The sequence below is a fragment of the Amphiprion ocellaris genome, chromosome 19 (genome assembly GCF_022539595.1).
Source record: "Amphiprion ocellaris isolate individual 3 ecotype Okinawa chromosome 19, ASM2253959v1, whole genome shotgun sequence".
In the NCBI taxonomy this organism is placed as follows: Eukaryota; Metazoa; Chordata; class Actinopteri; family Pomacentridae; genus Amphiprion; species Amphiprion ocellaris.
Genome location: NC_072784.1, coordinates 13,040,757 through 13,063,828, shown reverse-complemented (window position 1 = coordinate 13,063,828; position 23,072 = coordinate 13,040,757). Strand labels below are relative to the sequence as shown.

General features: G+C 39.8%; 1 protein-coding gene across 11 annotated transcripts in view; it reads right to left on the bottom strand.

Annotated features, from left to right (window-relative positions):
- Window positions 1-1,285: 1,285 nt before the first annotated feature.
- Window positions 1,286-23,072, bottom strand: part of arhgap23a (Rho GTPase activating protein 23a) — a 95,991-nt gene continuing 74,204 nt past the window's right edge. For 7 of the 11 annotated variants that reach the window (XM_023278724.3, XM_023278721.3, XM_035952132.2 and 4 more), the window contains 17 exons: window positions 18,912-19,067; window positions 16,926-17,034; window positions 16,798-16,837; window positions 13,357-13,494; window positions 12,959-13,267; window positions 12,813-12,874; window positions 12,437-12,555; window positions 11,146-11,264; window positions 10,894-11,046; window positions 9,118-9,196; window positions 8,947-9,020; window positions 8,731-8,820; window positions 8,519-8,644; window positions 8,385-8,426; window positions 6,809-6,902; window positions 4,249-4,280; window positions 1,286-3,840 (listed from right to left, as the gene is read on the bottom strand). In XM_023278724.3, coding sequence (XP_023134492.2) covers window positions 2,434-3,840; window positions 4,249-4,280; window positions 6,809-6,902; window positions 8,385-8,426; window positions 8,519-8,644; window positions 8,731-8,820; window positions 8,947-9,020; window positions 9,118-9,196; window positions 10,894-11,046; window positions 11,146-11,264; window positions 12,437-12,555; window positions 12,813-12,874; window positions 12,959-13,267; window positions 13,357-13,494; window positions 16,798-16,837; window positions 16,926-17,034; window positions 18,912-19,067 — 3,149 coding nt within the window. In that variant the 3' untranslated portion in view covers window positions 1,286-2,433. Of the gene's footprint in view, window positions 3,841-4,248; window positions 4,281-6,351; window positions 6,377-6,808; window positions 6,903-8,384; window positions 8,427-8,518; window positions 8,645-8,730; window positions 8,821-8,946; window positions 9,021-9,117; window positions 9,197-10,893; window positions 11,047-11,145; window positions 11,265-12,436; window positions 12,556-12,812; window positions 12,875-12,958; window positions 13,268-13,356; window positions 13,495-16,797; window positions 16,838-16,925; window positions 17,035-18,911; window positions 19,068-23,072 lie in introns of all 11 variants that reach the window. The other 4 variants (XM_023278726.3, XM_023278719.3, XM_023278720.3 and 1 more) reach the window with 4 other exon arrangements.

Here is a 23,072-nt window from a genome sequence, read left to right as displayed (position 1 = left end):
ATCATATAACCTTGCTTTAAAGCACACAGCCATGAGGGGGAAAGGATTTCAGGCGGACAACCTTTTCTTTTTTAGTCCAGTCATTTTCATATTAGTTATACTCGAAAGCAATTCCAAATGTACACAATACAATATGTTACATATTAAGATAGTATGTACAAAAAAGGTTTTTAAAATACAACAACGAGACATTAGGTAAAGTCACATTTCAGACACCAACTCTTGAGGTTTTCCTTTTGATGGGCTGTTTTGTTCATCTTGAGGAAATCGGATGTTGTCTGGCATGACCTAATGCAGTTTCAGGGTCGGGCTTGTTAGGTGTACCACTATTCACACATGGTGGATTACTAGGCAAGAGAGAGATGACCTCAGTTAAGAAAAAGCAGCTGAGAGAATACAACGCCTTTTCCCTCTTAGCAGCAACAGTAATAGCTGTTAATGCCTCTGTTGAAGGCAAAGAGAGTGCATAGACGTGTCCTTGGCTTGAAGTGTGCTTTTCTTTTTTATTTTACAGCCTCTCAGTTGTATTTAAATGTACACATCTTTGGGTCAGTGCCTTACCGTTAACCACAGTAGAGGAGGGAGGAGACCCAGAAATAACAAAAGGAAACGGAAAGATAAGAACTGAGCATGGCACTGCAGAACAAAAACACATTCCAGAAATCAGGCACTTGTAGAAAAAATCTTGAGGTAAGACAAGACTAGAACTTATTCATTATTATCATTACTCTTTCGTCGCCGGGTTATTTGGTCAGATGGAAACAAGCGAGTCTCTGCTGACCTCTGGGGTCGCACCTCCTGTTTGTGTTATGTTGTGACGGCAACTTGGTCAAGACGAGAGCGAAACAATGGATTCACGACATTCTGTTTTCATTTCCTCCTATGTACCGTTTCCCCCCCCAGTCAGGGAGCGTTTATTAGTGCCTGACCTTATGGAAAACGCCCCACATCATACAACCCCAAGGTAATAAATGTGCTGACAGATGAACCCTCCAGAGGGGATGCGCTGAAAACACAGAGATCCCAAACGGCAGAGGCGAAAATGTTTGTGCGCCGTGTTTTAGCGGTCTGTTAAACACCGCCGGGCTCCGTTACAAGAGGCAACGCACTTTGCATTGAGCTCAGCAAATACGAGCAGATCTGTGGAGGCGATGCTCGGTAATCCCAGACATGGAAAACAAAACAAATGAGGAGGTCAGCCGTCACGGCACGCTGAGCTGCCTGCAAACTCTCCAATATAATCTAATCATTACCAGATTACATTTCACAACGTGCTACATGTAGATCGTTTTATGCACTTGTTGATGCAACTTTATTGAAAGCATCCTCACTAAGATACTCGTATCTCATGAGATAAAGGTTTTCTGCACAGTGCTGTGAATCAAAGAGAAAGGCCATCTATGAGGAAAGAAGGAACAGGTTCAGACATGTTTATCTCGTCTCCTTTGAACAGGTACGCCCAAGAGGTGAAATCACAATAAAAGGTTTTTTTTTTTACTTTAATACAAAATATATATAATATATTTATATATATATTGAATATAAAACAAAAAAAATTAATATATTAAGGGAAACATTTCAAGTAACATCTTGAAAGAAATGACTGTGCACTTGTACGCACTTTTTGTAAACCGTTAAAAAAAAGGAACTAAAAAAAGTAAAAACAAATATGATAACATATTATTTTTATATTTACAAGGTTAACTTAACAAGGCTTTGTACAAATGTTACAAAAAATTGTTCAAGACAAACACCTGCACGCTCGGACATGATCACGAATATTGTTGCGCAAACACACATAAAGATTATTAACAAGTACAGAGAAGACGACTGTTTTTATGTGTTTGTGGTCAAATATCTGAATTTTACAGTGTCTGTGGTCAGAGGAGGAGCACGTTAGGGAGACTGATATGAAAAATCAGCTGATTTCCCCTTTGAAATGACCGAATAAATGTGTGTCTGTCACTCGTGGCTCACTGAAGGAGGTTTAGGAACATTTTGAAATTTGACAAGAAGCACCATTCGCTCAAGAACCAGAGGGAGGCTGCAGTTCCTCCTCTAGTCACTTGACGGGATTAACCCTTGAATTATTGTCATCCGTGAGCCAGACAGGAAGGAAGAGACGGTGGGAAGGATGTTCGCTTATTACTCAGGTGAGAATTCTTGGCTGTAACGTGGACTGTGATGAGGTCTGTTTGTGTCTCTGTGTCATATCTATAAAAGCACATGTATAGCAAAAGGAAAACAAAAGCTTTGGCAACACTGGAACGCCCCTTGCCATGCAAACGGAGCTCATCGGAAAGAAAAGGTTTGTTTTATTTGACCTGTCCACCTTTGTGAAGCGACTGACCTGCAGGGAGTCAGCAGCTCGGCCGGACCCCCCTCAGGATCAGCCTCTTTCCTGGGAGTGGTGCTTGGGGTCAGCTGGCAGGGCTACAGGTACTGGTGGAATCTGGAGGTGGGTGCTTGACGTGTAGCGGGTCCTTGTTCGAGTGCGTCTGCATCCCGAGGCAGCCCTTGTGTTTTTACCTGGTTTTGACTGATGGGAGACAAGGGGAACTCGTTGACATTCAGCGGGGGTCTCTTGTCGGACGTCTCAGTTGGGGAGGCCACCACGGTGTGCCTTCGCCAGGCCCGTCTCTTCCTGCGAGTCTCAGGTGACAGCGGTTTCCTCAGTCCAACGCTGCGCAAGTCGTCTGCCGAACCTAGCAGTCGAGCGCGAACGTGATCGGCCAGAGATCTGCCGCCTGGACCGGTTGGGGTGAAGGAGGCGGCCTCACTGGGTGGCAGGGCTGGTTTGGGTCGGGCCGGGCGTAGGCTCTCCTGGCTGCTACCTGAGGAAGGGTTGGTCCTGGAGCTCCTCGGTCTGGGTGCACCTTCCGACCCGGAGCCGGTCCCCTCGGCACTAGGGAGCTCCAGCAGGTCCAGGGAACGAGCCTTGGCCTTCTCCGACTTCAGCTTCTTCCTGGCCAGAGTGTCGCACTGGATCAGCTTGTGGGAGTTGAAGGAAGGCCGCGAGTGCAGTTTGTGGGTGGTGGAGGAGGAGGAGAAGGAGGAGGATGAAGGCGTGGTGGAGCGAGCGCCTCCTTCGTTCCTCTCCACAGAGTCCGGGGTGAGCTGGGTGGGCGGGGCAAGAAGGTTGGTGGGTGACAGAACAGGGGGTTTGTAGTGGGAGTAGAGGAAGCTGCGGGGTGCTGCTGCCTGTTGGGTGTTGGTGGGTGTCGTTGGGTGTTTGTCAGGCCTCTCCTGGGTGAGGGAGCGCGAGGCAAAGCCGCTCTCATTGTCCGTCTCGCTCACCAGCTCGCTGTGCTCGTCATCTGCGTCGTCGCCCCTCCCCTCCGACCCTAAGCTCCGCCCTAATGTGGAAAGGGTGGAGTAGCCGGAAACGATGGAGCGAGCATCCTCTGGAGCTCGCCACCTCGGCCCCTTCACCTCCGCCCGCACCTCCTCCTCGTGTAGCCTTCCTCCTCCCTTCTCTTCCTCCTTGCAGTGTGACCGAATGGGAATAACCGCCACCACCTCCTCCTCCGCTTCGACCTCCGCTTTCACTCCGCTCTCTACAACTTCCTCGTCATCTTCCTCCTCTTCCTCCTCCTCATCGTCCTCCTCTCCCTCAGCTCGAGGGGCAGTGTCACCTACCGGCGACTCCGCCTCCTCTTCCTCCTCCTCTGCCCCCAGATGCCCAGCTTTGATTGGCTCGTGCTCGGAGTCGTCATCGGTGCTGCTGCCCACACGGCGGGCGTTGTGGCGCTTCCTGCGTTTACGGCCTGTAACTGCCGACATGATGGACAGAGTCAGGAAGTCCTTGGCTGTCAGGTCCTTCTTCGACCCCCACGACCCCTGAAAAAGGAGGAAGCGTTACTGAACCATGAAACCATGTCTTCTACGATCCAATACGTTGAACTACATCAAAAATAAAGTGTACAACAGAAGTGCAATATCACTTACATATCAAATGATTCAAAAATGCGGCATCTTATAGTATTTGCATCACTTCCAAGTTGAACAGTAGGTATTTGCTCTTCTGTAAAACTAACAGTTTTGTAGTATTTGGTTTCGATTGTTCTTAAGAGGAAACGCTCGACTTGTCAACTCTGAAATAAAGCAGCTACTGAGAGGTGATACAGTTTTGAGTCATCTGACATTTAAGAGATACTGCACAGGGGTGTACTCACTTCTGTTTTATACTGTATCTGTGTGAACGCCAGCTATCTGAACAATAATGGAAACCATTTTAGGAGATGTTACCTTTGATTTAGCTGAGTCACTGTTGGTTGAGTCTGGGGAAAAGAAAATAAAGACACCAGTGAGTCAGAACAGTTCAAGTTAGCAAAAGGCCAGAACAGTCATGGTGGAGGACACAGAGGTCGCTGGTGGGATCATTAGGGTTTTTTTTAAAGGAAAGATCAACAATAAATCAGAGAAAGCTGCTCCTGCACTGTTCACTATTCTCTGCACAAACAATAATGCTTGATGTTACTGTGGTGCTGGTGTTTTCCATCAGCTGTAAAGGGGAAAACATCGGCTGTGGCATCACTACGGTAATTGCGATGGCTGGCATCAGAGCATAAGTTGAAGTTTGTAGTGAGCAGTGCAGCTGTAGTTCTGTGTCCTCTTTGTGACTAAATAAACAGAAATCCCCCCCGATATATTTTAAGGAACTGGTCCTCCTCTGTGCCCCGTGACCATGACGGTACCCCAAGACAAAGACACTGAAGTAACGTGGAGGAAAGACAATGATTTGAGGGGGGGAGAGCAGGGGTTTTGGTGTTGGATGTAAAACTGCATTAGGAAATCACAGCACACACTGATAAGATCACCAAAAAACACTGATGACATCAGCCAGCGAAAGAAGCAGAAATAATCAAGAGTGTGAAAAGAAACGCATTCCTTCACAACATACAAACGCGCTGATGCAGGAGAAAAGCTCCAGTTTTTGTCTTTCGCATGTCCTATAAAATTATTTACAGAAAAGTCAAAGGGACAGGAGAGCTGGAAAGGTTTTCTAGGTGGAGCTGTTTCTCATGCGGTGATAATATCTGAGGTAAATATCAGATTATTCTGTGTCCAGCTTAGAGATGGAGGCTGCCACTGTTTATCTTTTGTCTTTCTAGCATAGAAAGACCATTAAAAGTGTTTCTTACTAACATTTTTACTCATTGTTGGCTCATTTTTCACTGTAAAATAAAAGTTCTGCACTTATATGGAAACAGCACGACACTTAAAAAGAACTCAAACATGTCTTATGTGCAGTATGACACAGTTATAATGCCATAAATGATAAAAAATAAATACACATATAAATGGAACTAGCATGTAAAGCATTGTTCCAAGTACACACACATGTTACCACTACTAAGTCTGCACAATATATATAACATTATTGGTTTTATTTGTATAAAAAATAAAACAGCCAGGCCCTAATATGCATAGCAAATAAAAATATAGTCTCTTAAAGTTAATGTTTAATATATATAATAACACTCAAGGGTCTGAACCTTATCATTAGGTTAGTTTGGTAAATTTTTATATAATATTACTGGGTTGTAACTTTTATTTATTTGTTTATTTATCTACATTCCTTCAATGTTTGCACTATCTTTACTGCTGTAAAACTGCAGATTTAAATCAGTGAGGTCAGTTTTTTTATGTAACATTTATGTTGGTAAATTCACAATGTTATTCCTATTTTTTTTAATGCAAATCACTTTGATTTAGCATCTGTCTTTTGTCTATTTTTAAAAAAATGCTTTATAAATAACAGTAACTTGACTTACTTGTATGTATCTTAGTGTCACAGGAGCACAGGCCTTTTTCAGGTAACATATGACAGTTTAATCTGCTATTTGTTCTGTATTCACGCCAGCTGCATGGGGGCCACAGTGAAGCCGCCATCTGAAGGCTTCACACAAAATAATTTTTTCTTCTCAAAGGAAATTACCATTGAAAGCAATCAAACGGCACCACCTAGAGTCCCTTTGGAGCCAGACATGGGGTTAGGGGCCTGATGGTTGGGCTGAAATGGCCCACAGGATGAGAGTTTGAATGACAGGCCACCAGGAAGGGAAGCTGCCTCTCAGTGACACAAGCAGCAGCTCCAGCATCCATCCATCCATTCATCCCTTCATTAGTCAGACACATTTTAAAGAGGCCTCAGTCTGACACTGTGAGGGACACGCCGACTTTCACGAGGGGTAATGGAGACTATGGAGACACAAGCCGTCACCACCACTGACATTCTCTCTCTCTCACATACACACACACAACCGGCATTTCACTTTCACAATATGACGCACTGACTTGGCAGCACACACAATCACACACGTATTGCCAGGGGAGTTCCCATCCTACCGCAGTGGCTGCTCCACAGGCTCAGCTAAGAGAAGGAAATGCAGAAAACGTACAGAGAGTGAAAGATGAGCAACGTGGAGAAGGAGGGAAAAAAAGAGGTCAGCAGAAGGGAGAGAAGTGTAGGCACGCTATCAAACACAGAAACAGAGGCTTCGATTCTTATGCTGCGTTCCAGCTCTGCAGGAAAGTAGGGAATTCTGGCTTTAAACTGGGACAAACTTCCAAGGAGGATGCTTGAGAAGATTACTTTAACATGTTTCTAAAAACCTTCTGTCAGTGTGTCTTGTTTTAAGAAAAATCTGGCTTTCCTTTTACACTCAGAAACACACAGGTTGTAATTATTACCCGCTAAAGTGGGAGAATTTCCTGCTTCAAGCTTTAAAGGAAAGCAGCATCTATTTCAAACTGCCGGTCTATTGGTCGGTTTAAAGGTTTGCAGTCTGAGTGTGAAGCTCACCCGAGGCCTCCCCTAGCAGAGCGGTCCTGCCGATGTTGGACAGCAGGTGGTCGATGTTTGGTGCTGGCTGGACATCCTCCGTGTCCACCGGCGTCTACAGGGACAAAAACAAAGACAGCAACATCAGAGGCTGTGATTTACAGTGATCTGTTCACTGTAAAGCATCTCTAAGCTGATGAGGCTATTGTTCAGTTAGGTTTTGGGGGGTATTTTTAGGGTTTTCTTGCAAGTTAAAAGGACTCAAACTGCAGTTGTGGTTAGCATCTTATCCCTCTGCTACACTTGAATGATAAAAGTGACGTTTTAGGTAAAATCTCAAAATTTTTACAGTTACATGTTCAAATTATCAGAATTTCTTCACTTGTTTTAACACAAAGCATTTTTTAGACTATATAACAGAAAAAAAAATACTTGATAAGATGGAAATAAAGCAGTGAGGAAAAGAAAAATGCTCTTTGACACTGCCCTCAGAAGGGGCATATTGTTTTCAGAAAATTATATCATTTATCAGAACCAGAAACAGTAAAAACAGATAGAATTGTCGGATTTTTAACTCTCCTGCTCTTCCTGAAGTACTCATTTGTGACGTGGGGTTCTGTCACACACATGAATTAAATCTAAGCTTAAAACTGAGACAGTCAAAATAAATTTTTTCATCATTTTCATTTAAAATTTTAATACACTCGCATTCATTTAAAGGCATTTAACTTATATTTTATTTATTGCATTGGCTTATTGAGCCATAAAAGTAAAGTTTTGGAGTTCAGTAGGAGTCATTACCAACAAAAAACTAAAATTATATAGAAACGACTATCAGTATTGTGAAAGAAAACAGCATTATTAGGTAAACTGCTGCACTTGAATCATGGAACTGAAGCTTGATTTTGGCGAAATCTCCAAACGACTGGATTTTTATGAGCAACAGGTTCAAATTGTTTCATTTTTTTTAAACTTATGTTCACACAAAAAAAATGTCTTAAAGACTATTTAAGAGACTGAAAATAGGGTTATGCTTGATAAGATCGAGACAAAGCAGTGAAGAAAGCAAAAATGCTCTACATTCTGAACTTCAAAACCTACACCTGGCACGTTTCAAAAGTACGTAAAAAAAAAAAAATCACAAAAATTTACTATTTATCTGAACTAGAAGCTGCAAAATCAGACAAAATTGTCAGATTTTAAACTCTCCAACACTTTCTGAAGTGCTCAGACATGCAGTTCTATCACAGAAATTAATCAAATCTAAGCTTAAAATCATGATATTTTCAACAATGCTTTATTATGTATATCTAATTTTAAAAATGAACCCACTTGCATTGACTTAGACACAGTTAACTTATTTACTGCACAAACTAAGGCATAAAAACATCAGATTAACCCCCTCAACTCCAAAACTTCTCATGTTGTTTTTGAAAAATCACCCAAATTACACAATTTATCCAACACTGTAAACAATATTTCCTATGGTTGTTAAACTATTCATCTGTTACAGTAAATTCTCAGCTGCTGTTTTTAACTTTCATACATCTCTGAAGTTTTTAGCGCCCGTTTATTGCACATCAATATGGAAACTTACCTTCTCATCCTTGTCCAGCTCTTCAGTGAAGAACCAGGTGCACTGCAAAAAAGACAGAAGAAGAAACATTCATCATGAACAGGACTTCATTAAGTTCATATGTTTGCTACGTATGTGTTATTCATGCATCTCACATGTTGGATGAGCGTCTCTACTATCTTGTAGCGGTCAGGCATGTGAGTGACCATATCTTTCATGTTGTCCTCGGACGTCCGAACCAGCGTCGGTCCAAACACCAGAGCCAAGTTACGAGGCTCCATCTAAACACAACACCAGATTATCATTAATACCGAGGAGTTTGCAGCAATTACTTTATATTTTCATGGATAAACTCTACTTCACGCACCTTGTTTTTATCTGAGTGGTCGGCTACAGTCTTCAGGTGACCCACCAGGAACTTGAGCGTGTGGTAATAATGATCTGGGAGGTCTCGGATCTATCAAAAAGAGCCATAAAGTTGAAATTACAACGCTGATAAACCTGTCTAACCTGCCAGATTGGTGCAAATGCATCAACCAAGCAGGTACATTATCTTGTTTTTTTATCACAAATGGACACATACCAGCTTCTTCATGGTCTTTAGTCTGTCTGATGCGTTTTCCATCCGATTTGCATCAATAAAGTCGTTGTACTTGTCTGTTTAGATATTAGAAATATGAAAAAACACATCAGATGAGCTAGTTTGATTCGACTATGAGGCGGTGCAGGCTTGTTGGAACATGTTCGGACTCACCGTTGGTGAAAAGTGGTTCTGGGAGTTTCCTGAAAAATGACTTGAGTAAACTGCTGACGACGTTGAGGTCCTGCCATTTCTGTTGACAAGAGAAAACACAGAAATGAGTCAGAGATGATGATATTTCAAGTTCTGCACATAATAAGACAGCTTTGTTGAATAAAGTTGCAATAAACCTGCCAGTTAAATGGTTTAATCTGGATGTGTAGTACGGAGCGCGATGGTGACGTGCATGCAACAGGTATGATCAGTAACTGTCATAAGCCAGGATTCCATTTATTGTGAACAGGCAGTTGTTAATTTGCAACTTCACCATGATTTGTGCTCAGAGCAAACATCAAATTCTGTGTCAAGCATTAGACTGAGGGTCTGCGACTACCACCAAGAGACTAATCAGCAACTTAGCATGCTCATCGTTTTCTTCGACATTCAAGGAGCTATGCAACCAAAGCTGCAACCTCAGATGCTGTAAAATGAAGCCAATGTGGAAGAGCCAAAACCGTTCTGTGCAGTTCCACAAATGTCCACTTGAGGCTGCCTCCAAAAGCGAGCCAATCCCCATAGACGGCCATGTTAAAACTCCCAACTTCACAACAGAAATACACTTACAGCCTGGTGCAAAAAAATGGTTTTGGTCTCTATATGGTTGGTAGGTACAGTTCATGACAACTGTGCAAGGGGTGAATTTTTATATCATACACCCACTTAAATTGTATTAAATTTTAACGTGATGCATAATTTAAATAATTCCTTCAATTGTCAAGACTTTGCAACCAGCTCTGATTCCAGTAGACCACACACAGAAAAAAGGTCATATTTAACTTCAGTACATCTATACATTCAAACCCATGTGTTTTAAATTATTTGTACATTTAAAATACTCTGTGCAATTATTTTTTTCTACATATAGAAGAATCTGTGCAATATCAGCATTTTAAAATCAGTGCTTGTTAATAAATCTGTGCAATAATATTTTTTCAATGTATAAAATAATGTTATTTTCCACATTCAGAGAAATCAGAATTTCTACATAGAAATTCTGCATGATATCAACAGTATTTGTGCCTATTTCATGGTTTTTTTTTTTCTGCTGATGTCCCTATATGTTCTGCACCAAACTGCATCCGTTTTCCTTTCAGAATGTATGACAATTGCCTGCACAAACTCCGTACTGCTACATGTCGTATGCATATAATTGAGACACACTACTTCATCGTAATATTGCGCCTCATGCTTTGACCATCTTGCTCATAGTACATCCTGGTATTTGCACATTAAAATGTTTTACTAGTATACCATATGGTATGGTAGACTGGGTATTGGAATGCAGCCTAAGCTTTAGAACTGCTCTTTAGGAATCATATGGGTGACATCCTGGAGGGTTTGTCCATCTTTTTATACAGTCTATAACTGCCCTGTGTACGCTCACAATGTGTTGATTACACAGATTTTTTTGGCTGCAATAACACAATAGTCGCTCCTCACACACCCTTTTTGCAAGATTTGGCTTCCTGTAACTTCTTTCTCTTCCCCAAACTGAAACTTGAGTTCAAGTGTATTGACGCAGTAGATGAGATCCAGCGCGTATCTCAGATGCTGCTTGACAATCTTACAGAGCAGGGCTTTCAGCGAGTGCTTTGAACGTTGCAGGAGCAGTGGGAGCAGAGTGTCGCTGCACCAGGAGGCCACTTCAAAGGGGGTTGTTTTTCAGATACGATCACACCTCGCATTGTTTCCTTTTGTCTCAAGTGTCTTTGTGTATTTGCATTTCCTCACCTCCTCTGCAGGGTTGATGTCAACGCCCTTGTTGAGCTGATCCTGAAGCAGCGACACCATGGCGTTATTCCCGGGGACTCGGTAGATTCCGGTGTATTCCAGACCCATCTCCTCCACCAGGCCACAGCAGATCTCCACAATCATCGGGATGAACTGAGAAGAAAGACGAACGTAGGAAGACAGAATGTAAAAACAAATGTGAAGAAGAAAAATCTGCTTTTGTACATCTAGGTGAAGGTATTTGTTGCTAACCTTGTTATTTGCACCAGGCTGACATTCCTCTAATCGCACACCGAAAGCTTTGGGCCCGGCCTTCTTTGTCTTCTTCATGATGTTGATTCCCCACGGAGACTTCGGAGGGCTGCTCTCATCTAGAGATACAGAATGAAATGGAAGAATTCAACACCTACCACTAAATGTGGGGCTGCATTAGCAGGTCAATGACATCTTTTAAGTCTGCTTTTAAAACATTATTATTAGATTGTTTTTATTTTTTTCCTTTTTAGAACAATAAATTGGTTTCTATATACAATGTTGTTTCTATCTCTCTTTTAAATTCTGATGATTTTATGACTTGTCTGTTTTGTATTATTGTCTCATGAAGCACTTAGTAAGATTATTATTATTATTAGTGTGTTTCAGATATTTATTTTTATTTGATATTGTGTATTTTTCCTTGAACATTGTACAGTCGCATCTGCTTGTAAAATTTACAGCATATGCTCCACATTAGTGATGCAGCTTGGATGTAAATCCATCTTGTTCACATTGTTTGTTTTTTTTAGCATTTCTATGCATTTATATTTATAATATGGTTCAAACTGTGTAAAATAAAAATTTGCCTTAGCGTTAAACTGTGACAGTATTAACTATTAGTAGAATAAAAAACAGGCTATTTATTAGCCCTTTTAAATATAAAACTGAATTAATCAGAGTTACTGCAACAATTGACAAGTTTAAAGATGAAAATCAGTCTCACTTCATATTTAATTGAAACTGTAACATGGTTGCCAAATTTAAAGGTTGTACACTAAGAGGAATTCACGAACGGTGTCTTTACAGGATGAGTGCATTTTTACCATTAAATAATGTGATATTTACAACTTTGAGGAGAAGCTGAGGCTGAAAATTTGGTCCAATCATTTGTTATCTATTCTTTTTGGGGTTTCTAAACATGACATCTACAGCTTTTTGCACATATTAAGTTGTTTGCACTATATGCTATGAAAGTTTGCAAAATCGCACTTGAATAATTTGCACAGTCCTGCACACAGTAAATATTCCTATCATTTTTTTATCAATTAATTTTCTACACTTGCTCTTTATTTGTATTTGAAAATCCTTTATTCATTTTTCAAAACTCTCTTCTTATCAGCGTTTACTGTAATGCTCCAAGTCACCACATCAAATTCCTTGTATGTGAAAATCTACTTTGCAACAAAACTGTATGTGATGACCTCAAGATCCAGCTAAAGAGAGAATAATTAGCAGTTTTCGTGTTCTATTTTCAGCGAATAAAGTCAGAGAGGTTAATTTTTCTGACCTTTGCCTTCTGGTTTCGGGGATCGTGGTGCTCCGGCTGCATTCTCCGTCTTGTTGAGCAGGAATTGAGGCTTCATTCGGGGCATCCTGGGAGACGAGTCTGGTTTACTGGATGTTGGACTGCAGGGGGAGACAGAGAGACGTGTTCAGCTTATTATAATTAGTTACATCTGCTTTAACTTGACAGGTTTGCAGGAGGGCTTAAAGCTTATACCAGGTGATATTTGCCAGAGACAGACCACTGTTCAAAGATACATTCATATTTTGAGTTGCAAATTAACCCAACCTGCATATATTTGAACTGTGAGTGGAGTAAACCTAAGCAAACTCCACACAAAAGGCCTCAGAAGAGCAAAATGTCTCGTCAGGTTGCTCACCTTTGTTTTCTGTAATCATTGAGCTTCTTATTGATGAGGGCCTGTCTGGAAAAGCCGAGCTCCTGCAACAACAAACACATCTGCATTAGGATTCTGGGACATTTCCACTTATAGTTGGAATAACAGGTAAAGGTGTGTCGTCTGACCTCGCTGTCCGTCTTGCTGTTCTCCCTGATGACCTTGATCCAGTCCAGCATGTCCTCCCGGTCCTCCGCCTGCAGCAGGTACTCGCAGAAGTCCTGGGTGGTCAATCGCAGGGCGTTCTTCCTCTTTGTCTCGCTGTATGCGATGTCCACCAGGCAGCCCCGGATGCTGATTGGCTGCTCATCCTCGGCCGAACCGCCGATCGTCGCTCCACGGAGCACCGCCTCCCTCTTGTCCTTGTAGAGGAACAGCGAATGGGAGCGGAGAACGGAGAAGACGCGCTTCCACGGACGCATGCCGCTTCCCACCTTCTGCAGAGGAAAGATCACATTTGATGTGAGCAATTTCTGTTAAACCTTTCCAGCCTCTATCACCTTCTGATTACACTTGGTGTGCCCACCTTTCCCTTCTCAGTGAGGATTTGTTTGAAGTGCAACCATCCTTCTCGCCGGACGTCGCTGTAGGTGATGTTCCCCAGCTCCGAGGTGGAGTGACGTTTGGAGCGAACCTCCTCTGCTGTGCCAAGGTTGTCCAGAGACTGAAAAACACAAGTTCAGGACATTTATTGATATGCCAGCTAGTTGATTTTAACTTCCACTAGTCGTCCAATATCCATTTATTGTGATGCTCATAATGTTTCTGTTGTGGTTTTCTGTCAACTTGATGTTCATTTTGAGACCAGTGATTTTGCTGTGAGTTTATTTTAACGCTCTAAAACTCTCTAAAATCAAAAACCTATCAGAGGATTTGACAGGCTTGTTAGTGAGACTGGTTTAGGATTGATTTTAGACTGGCTTCGGATTGATTTTAGACTGGCTTCGTACTTGATTTGAGACCGTTTTCCAACTGTTTTTAAATGAGCTTTGGACTAATTCTAGGCTACTTTTCGACTGGGCTTCAACTTGATTTGGACTGGGTTTAGACTGGAGTTAGATTTTGGTTTGAACTGCTTCATCAGAGCCACAACTGTAAAAACAGAAAAAATTGAATTAGAGTATCAATTTTCCAACAGCCGTTGAACTACTCATCTGTGATGCACTGTTAAATCAGGAAAATTCTCCACACCTAAGCTTCAAAAACTTAAAACTTCGTCACAATCGCCTCATCTGGTATATTCTAAAATGAGACACTACATGTCTCATTAAAAATCTGCCAAAAAATAATTATTTACACTAAACAGATTCTGTAAAAAATAAATAATTCTGTGCTTGTCTGTGCAACTGTGAAGCCATCAGTGACTCAGCTGTGACCAACAGTCATGTCACAAAAATTCTGTGAATTTTTGGCTGAACTGGATTGAACTTAAGCTGTGTTTACACAGAGCAGATAGGAGACCAGTATGGAAATTGATAGGAGACAAGTACGGAAACTGATTAAGTTTCCGTACTGTAAATAGTAAAACATTTATAGTCTGTAGAGTCACCATTTATTTTTCCAGTGTTGATAACATCTGTGGACACTTGAAAAAATCTTGTGCATGTTGATTCTAGACTTTTTCTAAAATAAATAATTAAACATCCAATTGTTTCTTTTTTTTCTGATTTACAGTATTTTAACTGAGTCATAGAAGACATTTTTTAGTTCTCTCTGTTTCTAGTCATGGTTGTTGTGTTTCCATAGAGGCGCAGGACTTCACATTGTGGTGAAAAATGAACCCATAGTGAGTAAAAATTAGTCAGGAGCACAGAGGGTTCAGAGGGTTAACTCTTGTCTGACTCGTATTGTGGCCTAAGGGGTTTTCCAGTTTGTCTTTCCACTGACACCTTTTGTCATGACTTTATAGACGTCACCTCTTGCCAAATGACAGAATCTTGTAGCAGATGCATCACCAGTTCATGCAGCAAATGTCTGACATTTATGTGTCTGTGTGGTCAGATTGTACCATAAAAACTTTGTAAAAATAAAAACTATAAAAGAGGTAATAAAAGGCTTACTTGCTCAATTTAGGAAACTTGGTTTGATGTGAGGATCAAAGATCAAGGACAAAGAATATCTTTATTATCCCTCAAGAGCAAATCATTGAAGAGCCAGAGGGAACTGCGTAATCCAAACAACAATAACCTAAAAATTAATACAATATAAAGACTTATTTAAAAGACCAGCAGGGATAAAAGAGTTTTTGAGTCTATTTGTTCTGCATGTCGGCTGTTTGTATCTGAAAGTTTTTGATGGTAAATGACCAGATGACAGACCAGTACATGATGACTGATTCAATAAAATGGATAAAACTTCAAAGCTTAAGATAAAAGTACATGATAGGCTTTTCTACACGCAACATGGTGGCTAATATTCAGTAATATAAGATCAGTTAAGTCAAATGTACCAGTATTACTTACATTACTGAGCCCGTTCTATTGACTTTATGACCTCAGAAGTTTTATCATAAAAGTTAAACAGGAAGTGAGTCTTTTCATTTGAAAACTGAAAGGAAAAATGAAAGAAAATTTAACAAGACCCTCAGGCAAAATTTACACGGATCATTTATTTTAGGGGCTTTTGCAACAGTGATTTAAAACTTTTTTTTTTTTTTTTTTTTTAATCAAACCTCATCAAATACTCTTTTGAAAATGTTTTTGGAGAAGTCCTGCACTTCTATAGAAAAAGAACAACTATGACTAGACTCAGAGAAAATGCAAACATGTCTTGTGTGCAGTATGACTCAATTATAAGTCAGAAGTCATAGAAAAGAAGAAGCAAAAGTTGAATAAAAAAAAAACTGGAACCAACATGTACAGCAATTTTCCAAGTGTCCACACGTGTTACTAATACTGGAAAAACAAGTGGTAACACTACATACTATAGATATTTACTTTTCTACACATTTAATTAGTTTCTCTACTTGCCTCCTCTTCGCTCTGTATGAACACTGCCCGCAGTTCAAGCTAGTTTAGCTGAAAAATCCCTGAATTTTCCTCTTGTGACTGTTGACCACTGTTGGTTCACTCATGTTGCACTAAGAATCACACAATTTTTGCTTTTTACACTTTGTTTTTGACTAATTTGTTAACGAGACACTTAGAATAAAGTGATTTTAGACGAAATATCACAATGTTAAAGTTGAGATTTGGTTCATTCTCACAGATGAGTAGTTCAAGAACCATCTGAAAGGTGACAATTCTTTCTGTTTTTACAGTTTATTCTTTTGATGAATTGTAAATTTTGGTGCTTTTATTGAAAGAAACCATGGCTGGTTTGGTGGTTCAGAGGGTAAATATCATTACTCTGCTAAGGAACGCGGCAGAGTTAGTGACGATTGGTGTACGTTTGTCCTCCTGTGAATCTGTCTGTCTGTGCGCAACATTACTCAAAAATGGACTAATGGATTTGGATGAAATTTTCAGCGACGGTCAGAAATATCTCAGGGATCACCTCATTAGATTTTGGCAGGCTTACAGTCTGAATCCATGGATTTGTTAAGGATTTCTGTATCATCGCGAGATAGCGGCACGGTGTCACTGTAACTATGACAACATGTGAACGCTACGTCAGCTGCCTGCTGACGATCACATGATTGCGATCCTACTACAAATAGACTGGCACTTATCTGTAATGATACAAGTCGCCTGTGCTCAGCGGAACGTCATTTTTTATGAAAGATTTCATCCATCGGAAATGATACAAAGACTGAGCAGCCTTGGTGGAGTACTGCCCTCTCTGAGTGCTTTTCTTGTGTTTTTATGTCTTAATTTGTTTAAAAAAACAAAAAAACAAAAATGAAGTAAACTATCTTTAATTCAATGCAAGTGTGTTAATTTTAGTCTTTTTAGCTGCATGTTGTCCAAATTTGCTTGGATCTTTTATCTTATATATATGTATATATATATATAAATGAAGAACTCACCCCATCTGTGAAGAAACTCTTCACTCTTTTTGGGAGCCTCCTGTGGAAAACAACAATGCAACAAAGAGTCAAAATGTCTGTTTGCACACAGAAGATCTCATTTTGATCTAGAGATGTCGACAACTCACAGGACTCGTCCCTCCTCCCTGAACGTGTTGAGTCCTTCGTCGCACGACTTTGACCGCTCGGTGGTGATGGCTAGAAGATAGGAGGAACGGCGACTGGATTTAATACTGCCTGCTCGGTGAGAGGATGAATGAGTGGAGAGAGAGAGAGAAAAGAGGAAGAAAAGAGGAAGACAGAGAGAAAGACAGAATGTTGATGTAATGCCAATCACCGGAGTGGATGGTGTTGGATTAGAAGACAATGAGGAGGCAGCAGGAGGTGGAGGGAGGAGATTTGGGGGGTTTTAATGAAGTGGTGGTGACGGATGTTTGGAAATGAGCTGGAGCCGTGGGTTAGATTCAACTCTGTGTTTTCTCACCACTAGCATGCAGGGATAATCTCTGGTTATATACACGAACATGCTTTTGTGCACTTAAGAGCATCATGCATCCAGTTTAAATCAACCATAAAACACATCAAATTTTGGGCTTCATGCACAAATAGAAAAACACCAAAATCCCATCTGAACAAATATCTACAACTTTCTTTCAACCTAGCATGCAAACATTTCAGAGAGCACTGCTGAAAACTTTATCTTGCCAAGTAATTTTTGTCTGTTATTGAGCCTTAAAAGTGAAATTTGGAGTTCAGTAAGAACAGTTTACGATTAAAAATAAGAATTATATTGAAATAAGTGTCAGAGTTGTGAAGGAAAGCAGCGTTGAGGCAAACTGCTGCACTTGAATCATGACACTGACGACTGATTTTGGTAAGATCTTTAAACAATGAAACTTTTATGACAATCAGGATTAAATTGTCGGATTTATTAAAATTATTTTCACACAAAAATACTTTAAAGACTATATAACAGACTGAAAAATCTTGATAAGATGGAAATTAAAGCAGTGAAGACAGCAAAAAGGTATTTACATCATTTTAAACCCTCTGAAGCTCAAAGCACAACGGCGAGTTTTAACAATATGTTGTTTTTTGTTGTTAAAACTAAATTATACAATTATCAGAATCAAGAATTGTTTGATTTTCAATTGTGATTGAACAATTCAACTTTGACATCAAATTCAGCCAGGAAACACAACCATCTAAGCTTAAAATCAAGACATTTAATCAAAATTGCTTGATTCTACATGTTTCCATTAAAAATTCACAAAATATTAACCATTTGATCTAATCATATTTGGTTAATAACAAAAAATTCTGCACTCTTTAGCACAGCAGAAAATCTATTTGTGACTCAACCGTTACCAAAAGTCATGTAACAAAAATTCTGTGAGTTTTTGAATGACCTGGGTTGAACTGCAGGCAGCGTTCAGACTGAGCAGATAGGAGACAAGTATAGAAACTAAAAAAAATGTAATCCATAGTATGTAGAGTTACCATTTGTTTTTCCAGTATTAGTAACACCTGTGGACACTTGGAAAATTGTTGTACATGTTGATTTGTTACTTCTTTCCTAGGATTTCTGGCTTTATAATTGAGTCATACTGCACACAAGACATGTTTGCATTTTCTGAGTCTAGTCATGAGTGTTTGATGAGGTTTGATAAAAAAGTTTGAACTATTAGTAAGCATTGGTAACACCTGTGGGCACTATGCTGATTCCAGGTGTTTTAAATATTTGTACAATTAGAAATTCAAGAAGTTCTACTTCTGTTTGTTCGTTTTTTTATGATGCATGGTACTACAACTGTGTCATATTGCGCAAAAGATATTTTTGAGTTCTTTCTACTTCTAGTCATGGTTGTTCTGTTTCCATAGAGGTGCAGGACTTTGCATTTAATTAAAACCTGAGCCCACAATGAGTCAAAACGTTACAGGATCATAAAACGTTTGAGGTTCAGAGGGTTAAAATGTAAAACCAGGTACAACAGTCAAGCATTTCTTTTAAGAAAAACTTCATGCATGCTTCATAAAACCATCTCTAAGATAAATTTTTCCTCTGCATGCAGTGGCGAGGAACGGGGGGGAGGAAGGGTCGGGGGGGAACTCACTGCAGTCGTGTGAGAAGAGCCTAGTGAGGGGGAAGGTGAAGGTGGGGGAGGCGGGGCTGGTGACCACGGCGGGCGCCGAACTCATGCCGCTGGACACCACGGAGGACGCCGGCACATGGCGGGCACGCAAGTCAGCGCCGGGGCTAGTCGGCTCGTCTGTGGGAGGGAGGGAGGGATGGAGGGAGGCGGGGGGGGAGGGTAACAGGGTTAGGTGTTAGAGAGAAAAGGTCAGGAGGGAAGGAGAAAGGAAAAAATAAGGGGTTAGATAAGGAGAGGAGAGGAGTTTTAAAGGAGAGGAGCAACCAGGAACCGCAGGGGCGACCATCAGCATCCCATTAATATCACTTCAGAGGTCATTCTTTCTGCCGCAACACAACAAACACACTGTAAAGTACACTAACAGAAGAGGCTAAAGGCACTAAAACCCATCCCAGGAGAGCATAAATACACCTGCAACCTCTCTAAAGTGCGTAAAAGTCTTTGTAAAAGAGACAAACGGCTGCCAGATAACATCGTACCTGCGTCCTCTGCTGCCATGTGAAGAGTTATTCTGCAGCGGAGCTTGTGATGGAGTTTACCATCCAGGTTTCAGTTCTTTATGAAATCTACAGTGAAAAGTGGGACCTGATTCCCACAATCAAAAATTCTTCAATCCAATAAGAGGAAAAACGATTATTAGACTTAAATAAACATTCATTTTATGTTTTATGAATGAAGCTTTGGGGTTCAAACAGACATAAGCAGCAAAAAGCAGTTTTGTGGAGCAAACAGGCTGCAAAGTCTTTAGCAGTTTCAGCTTAAGGGATATGAAAGTGAAACACACACAGACTTCCTGACAGGCAGAAACCATATTTGCATAAAGTGAGGACGAGCTGTATTTGACATTTTAAACAGTCAGGAGGGTCAGTTGGTGTCGATTCCGACAAATTTTAAGAAGTATGTTGCTGCAGAGTTTGTTGAATCTTCAAAAATGTGTCCTTCTGGGCCAAAAGCTACAAAACATTATGGCTGAATTATGAGAATGTCATGTCTTTTGAGGGAAAACTCTTTAGTCTGAATTCTTTTTTTTTACAAGTAAAATAGAGCATAAGAAGATCTTGTCCTGTCAAACATTTACTTCTACTGATGTTAGAGGCCACAAAAGTTGGTTAAATGTCAAAAATAGTCCACATTTTTAATAAAAAATATAAATACAACCAATATTGCTATACAATGACTTCAATCCATGCAAAGAAAAGAGATTTATTTACAGAAAATGCTGCCTATTTTTGCAGTTTTTCACCCTGAACTTTAATTTGCACAGTGAAATTTATTTTTCTTATCTTATACAAAGTCCTTCTTTCACTATTTGAGTTTTAGATTTTTATCTAGTATATATTTAAAAATAACGTTCTTATCTGTGTTTTTGTGATATGTAAACCGACCTATCAGAAGGTTTTCTAACACTTTAACTGCAATGCTTTTGAACAAGTTTTTATTTACATGTTGGCTATAAAAGAAAAAAAATGTAATAATGCCAACAAAAATCTACATTATTACTGATGTCAACTGTGTTGTTTTACAATGCATGATCATAAAATTAAAGTTTTACTTTATTGAAACTGTATTATTTCTTTTTTCAGCTAAAAAAATCTTTATTTTACAGATTTTTTTGTAATATTTTTGAGTGACATAATTTCACAGTTTTTTTTTGCACTTTTTAAAGAAAAATCTCAAGATATACATATTTTTAGTGGACTTTGGCTGCTCTTAATGGTGTTGATTTTTCAGGTTTATTTTAGATTTAGTTAGTATCCTGTTTTGCCTGTTTTAGTATTTTGTACTAATTTGTTTTGTCTTACATTTTTATTTTCAAGCTTTATTCTGTCTTAATGTCTGTATCTAATTTTTGATTAGATTTTTCTGGCATATTTTCCGCTACATTTTCACCTTCTGTTAAACGGATATTTCTTTTACTGTGCACCCTCGTTTGAAAAATTTGCTCTTTTTCCTGTTTTTAGGGACCAACAATTAAAAATGCATCCTCTACTGGAGTCATTCGATGATTTAGATCAGCTGGAAACAGTTTTGTCTGTGTTTTCACTGAGTTTAATGGCTGTGTGAGTTTTTTTTATGGAGATACTAAACCTTGAAAACGGCTTTGCAAGTAAGATGCTTTTATTTTGGGGGTGAAAATGCAAATATTCCAGATCTGAAACCAAATGAAGCTGTGAAAATTCAGCTGAAATATTTGACAGAACTTCGGTTTGGATGAGAATCTGAGATGGTGGATCAACACTACTCTAAAAACAACATGAACCGACCCTGAACTGTAATGATTTAGCTCCAACAGCAGAGGGCAGCAGAGCCTCAGACAGCTCCGTCTGCATCCCACTCAGACCACCACATGGGCTTTTTTATTTTACTAAACTCCTGCTCTGGTTTCTAATTTAATTTTCCATTTGCCTGGTTTCTTCTGTTCTGCTCCATCTAGATCTCCATCTCGTCCCTTTCTTCTCGTCCCTTTCTTTCCAGCCTTCCTCTCTTCACCCCTGTGCACATCAGAGCCCCGACATCAGGCGGAAAACATTCCCAGTCTGGGACGAGGAATCTGCCTGTTTACAGCTTGGCCCAGAAATAGCCGAGCTGTGGGTTTAACAAAGGCCGTCATTAAGAGGCAGCCAGGGAGTGAGCATGAGACGGAGTCGGACCAGCAGAGGGGAGCAGCATCCTGCAGCTCAGGAGACCCAAATCTGCAGGATGGAATATGGATTTAACACATGTGGAGCTCAGGGCTCACAGAGCAGAGCTGGGAGGAGAAATCCCCAAATTTCACGGGATAGCTCCTAAAAAATGCAGTGTGATCGAGGATATAGTGAGGATGGCTTGATTTAGTTATTGAAAAGTGGCATTTACAGGAGCAGGAGCTGGAGTTTTGGTGTTCACACCACTATGTTTGACTTTGCTTGCATTTTTTAGTCTGTTATTCAGCTGTTCTTAAACTTTACAGTATTTTAGCACATACTAGAGTCTTTTTTATGGTATTTTCATGTATATTTTTACTGCTATTTTACAAATTTTTCCATGTTTTAACTAGTAAAGTCAAAGAAAAAATAATTCACAGAAACAGGCCAAATCTGTACACGTCCACAAAAAAATCTGCATTTTTTAAAGGAATTTTTTTCTTCACGATGTTAAATCAGAAATTGACACTGTTTTAATCTTTTAAAGCTGTTTAATTCATTAAATTGTAATCATTTTACAGATATTTATCGCATTAGAGTCTTTTTCTAATATTTTCATGGATGTTTTTACTGTTATTTTACAAATTTACCCATTTTGTTAAATTACTGATAAACCTTGCAGTATTTTGGCATATATTAGAATATTTTTTACAGTATTGCGTCTGCTAAAACGAGCACTACTACTAGATCATAAAGAGATCTTATCATATGAAGAAGCCTTTATGTGCCACAAATACATTAAAGCACCGTGAAGTTCTTTTTTCTTTTATTGTAAGTCCCAGCTTGTTAGGAGGTTGGGGTCAATGTGCAGGATCAGCCATGATATGGCATTCCTGGACCACAGAGTTCACTTATTTGAGATCCAAAACTAAGTTCTGTAAAGTATTGGTTGAATTTTGAGAATTTGTTATCTCTTCAGATTGAAGAATTTCTATATTTTCAACCTCAAAAAAAACCCCATCTTACCTGCAAATCTATTTTAAGGGTTCAATGTCTCTAGAAATAAACCTCCAACAGCAATGAAATTTGATGAGAACACAGAAAAAACTGTTAACCTGTGGATCCAAATGATTGAAAGGCTCCAGCAGAGGCCAGATTTTTCATTTTCGGTCCTGAAAATGGAATAAAAGTAGAAAAAAATTCTAAATCGAAACAAGGGTGGTACTGGGGATCCTGAAAGTTCCTGTAGAAGCTCAACAGTGGCAGCTTGGGGGTTAGTGATCAGTAATCCAGAGCCTCAACCATTGAATATATGATGATTCTAAACTGCAATATTGTTATTTCAATTGGAGCTACAGCAATAAATCAGTTATGTTTCGATTATTGGATAAACTGTTGAATTTTTAAAGAAAAAAATCTAAATTATCTGATTCCAGATAACTGAATCTGAAACTGAATATATTTAGGTTGTGGACCAAAGAAGACATTTAAGGACATC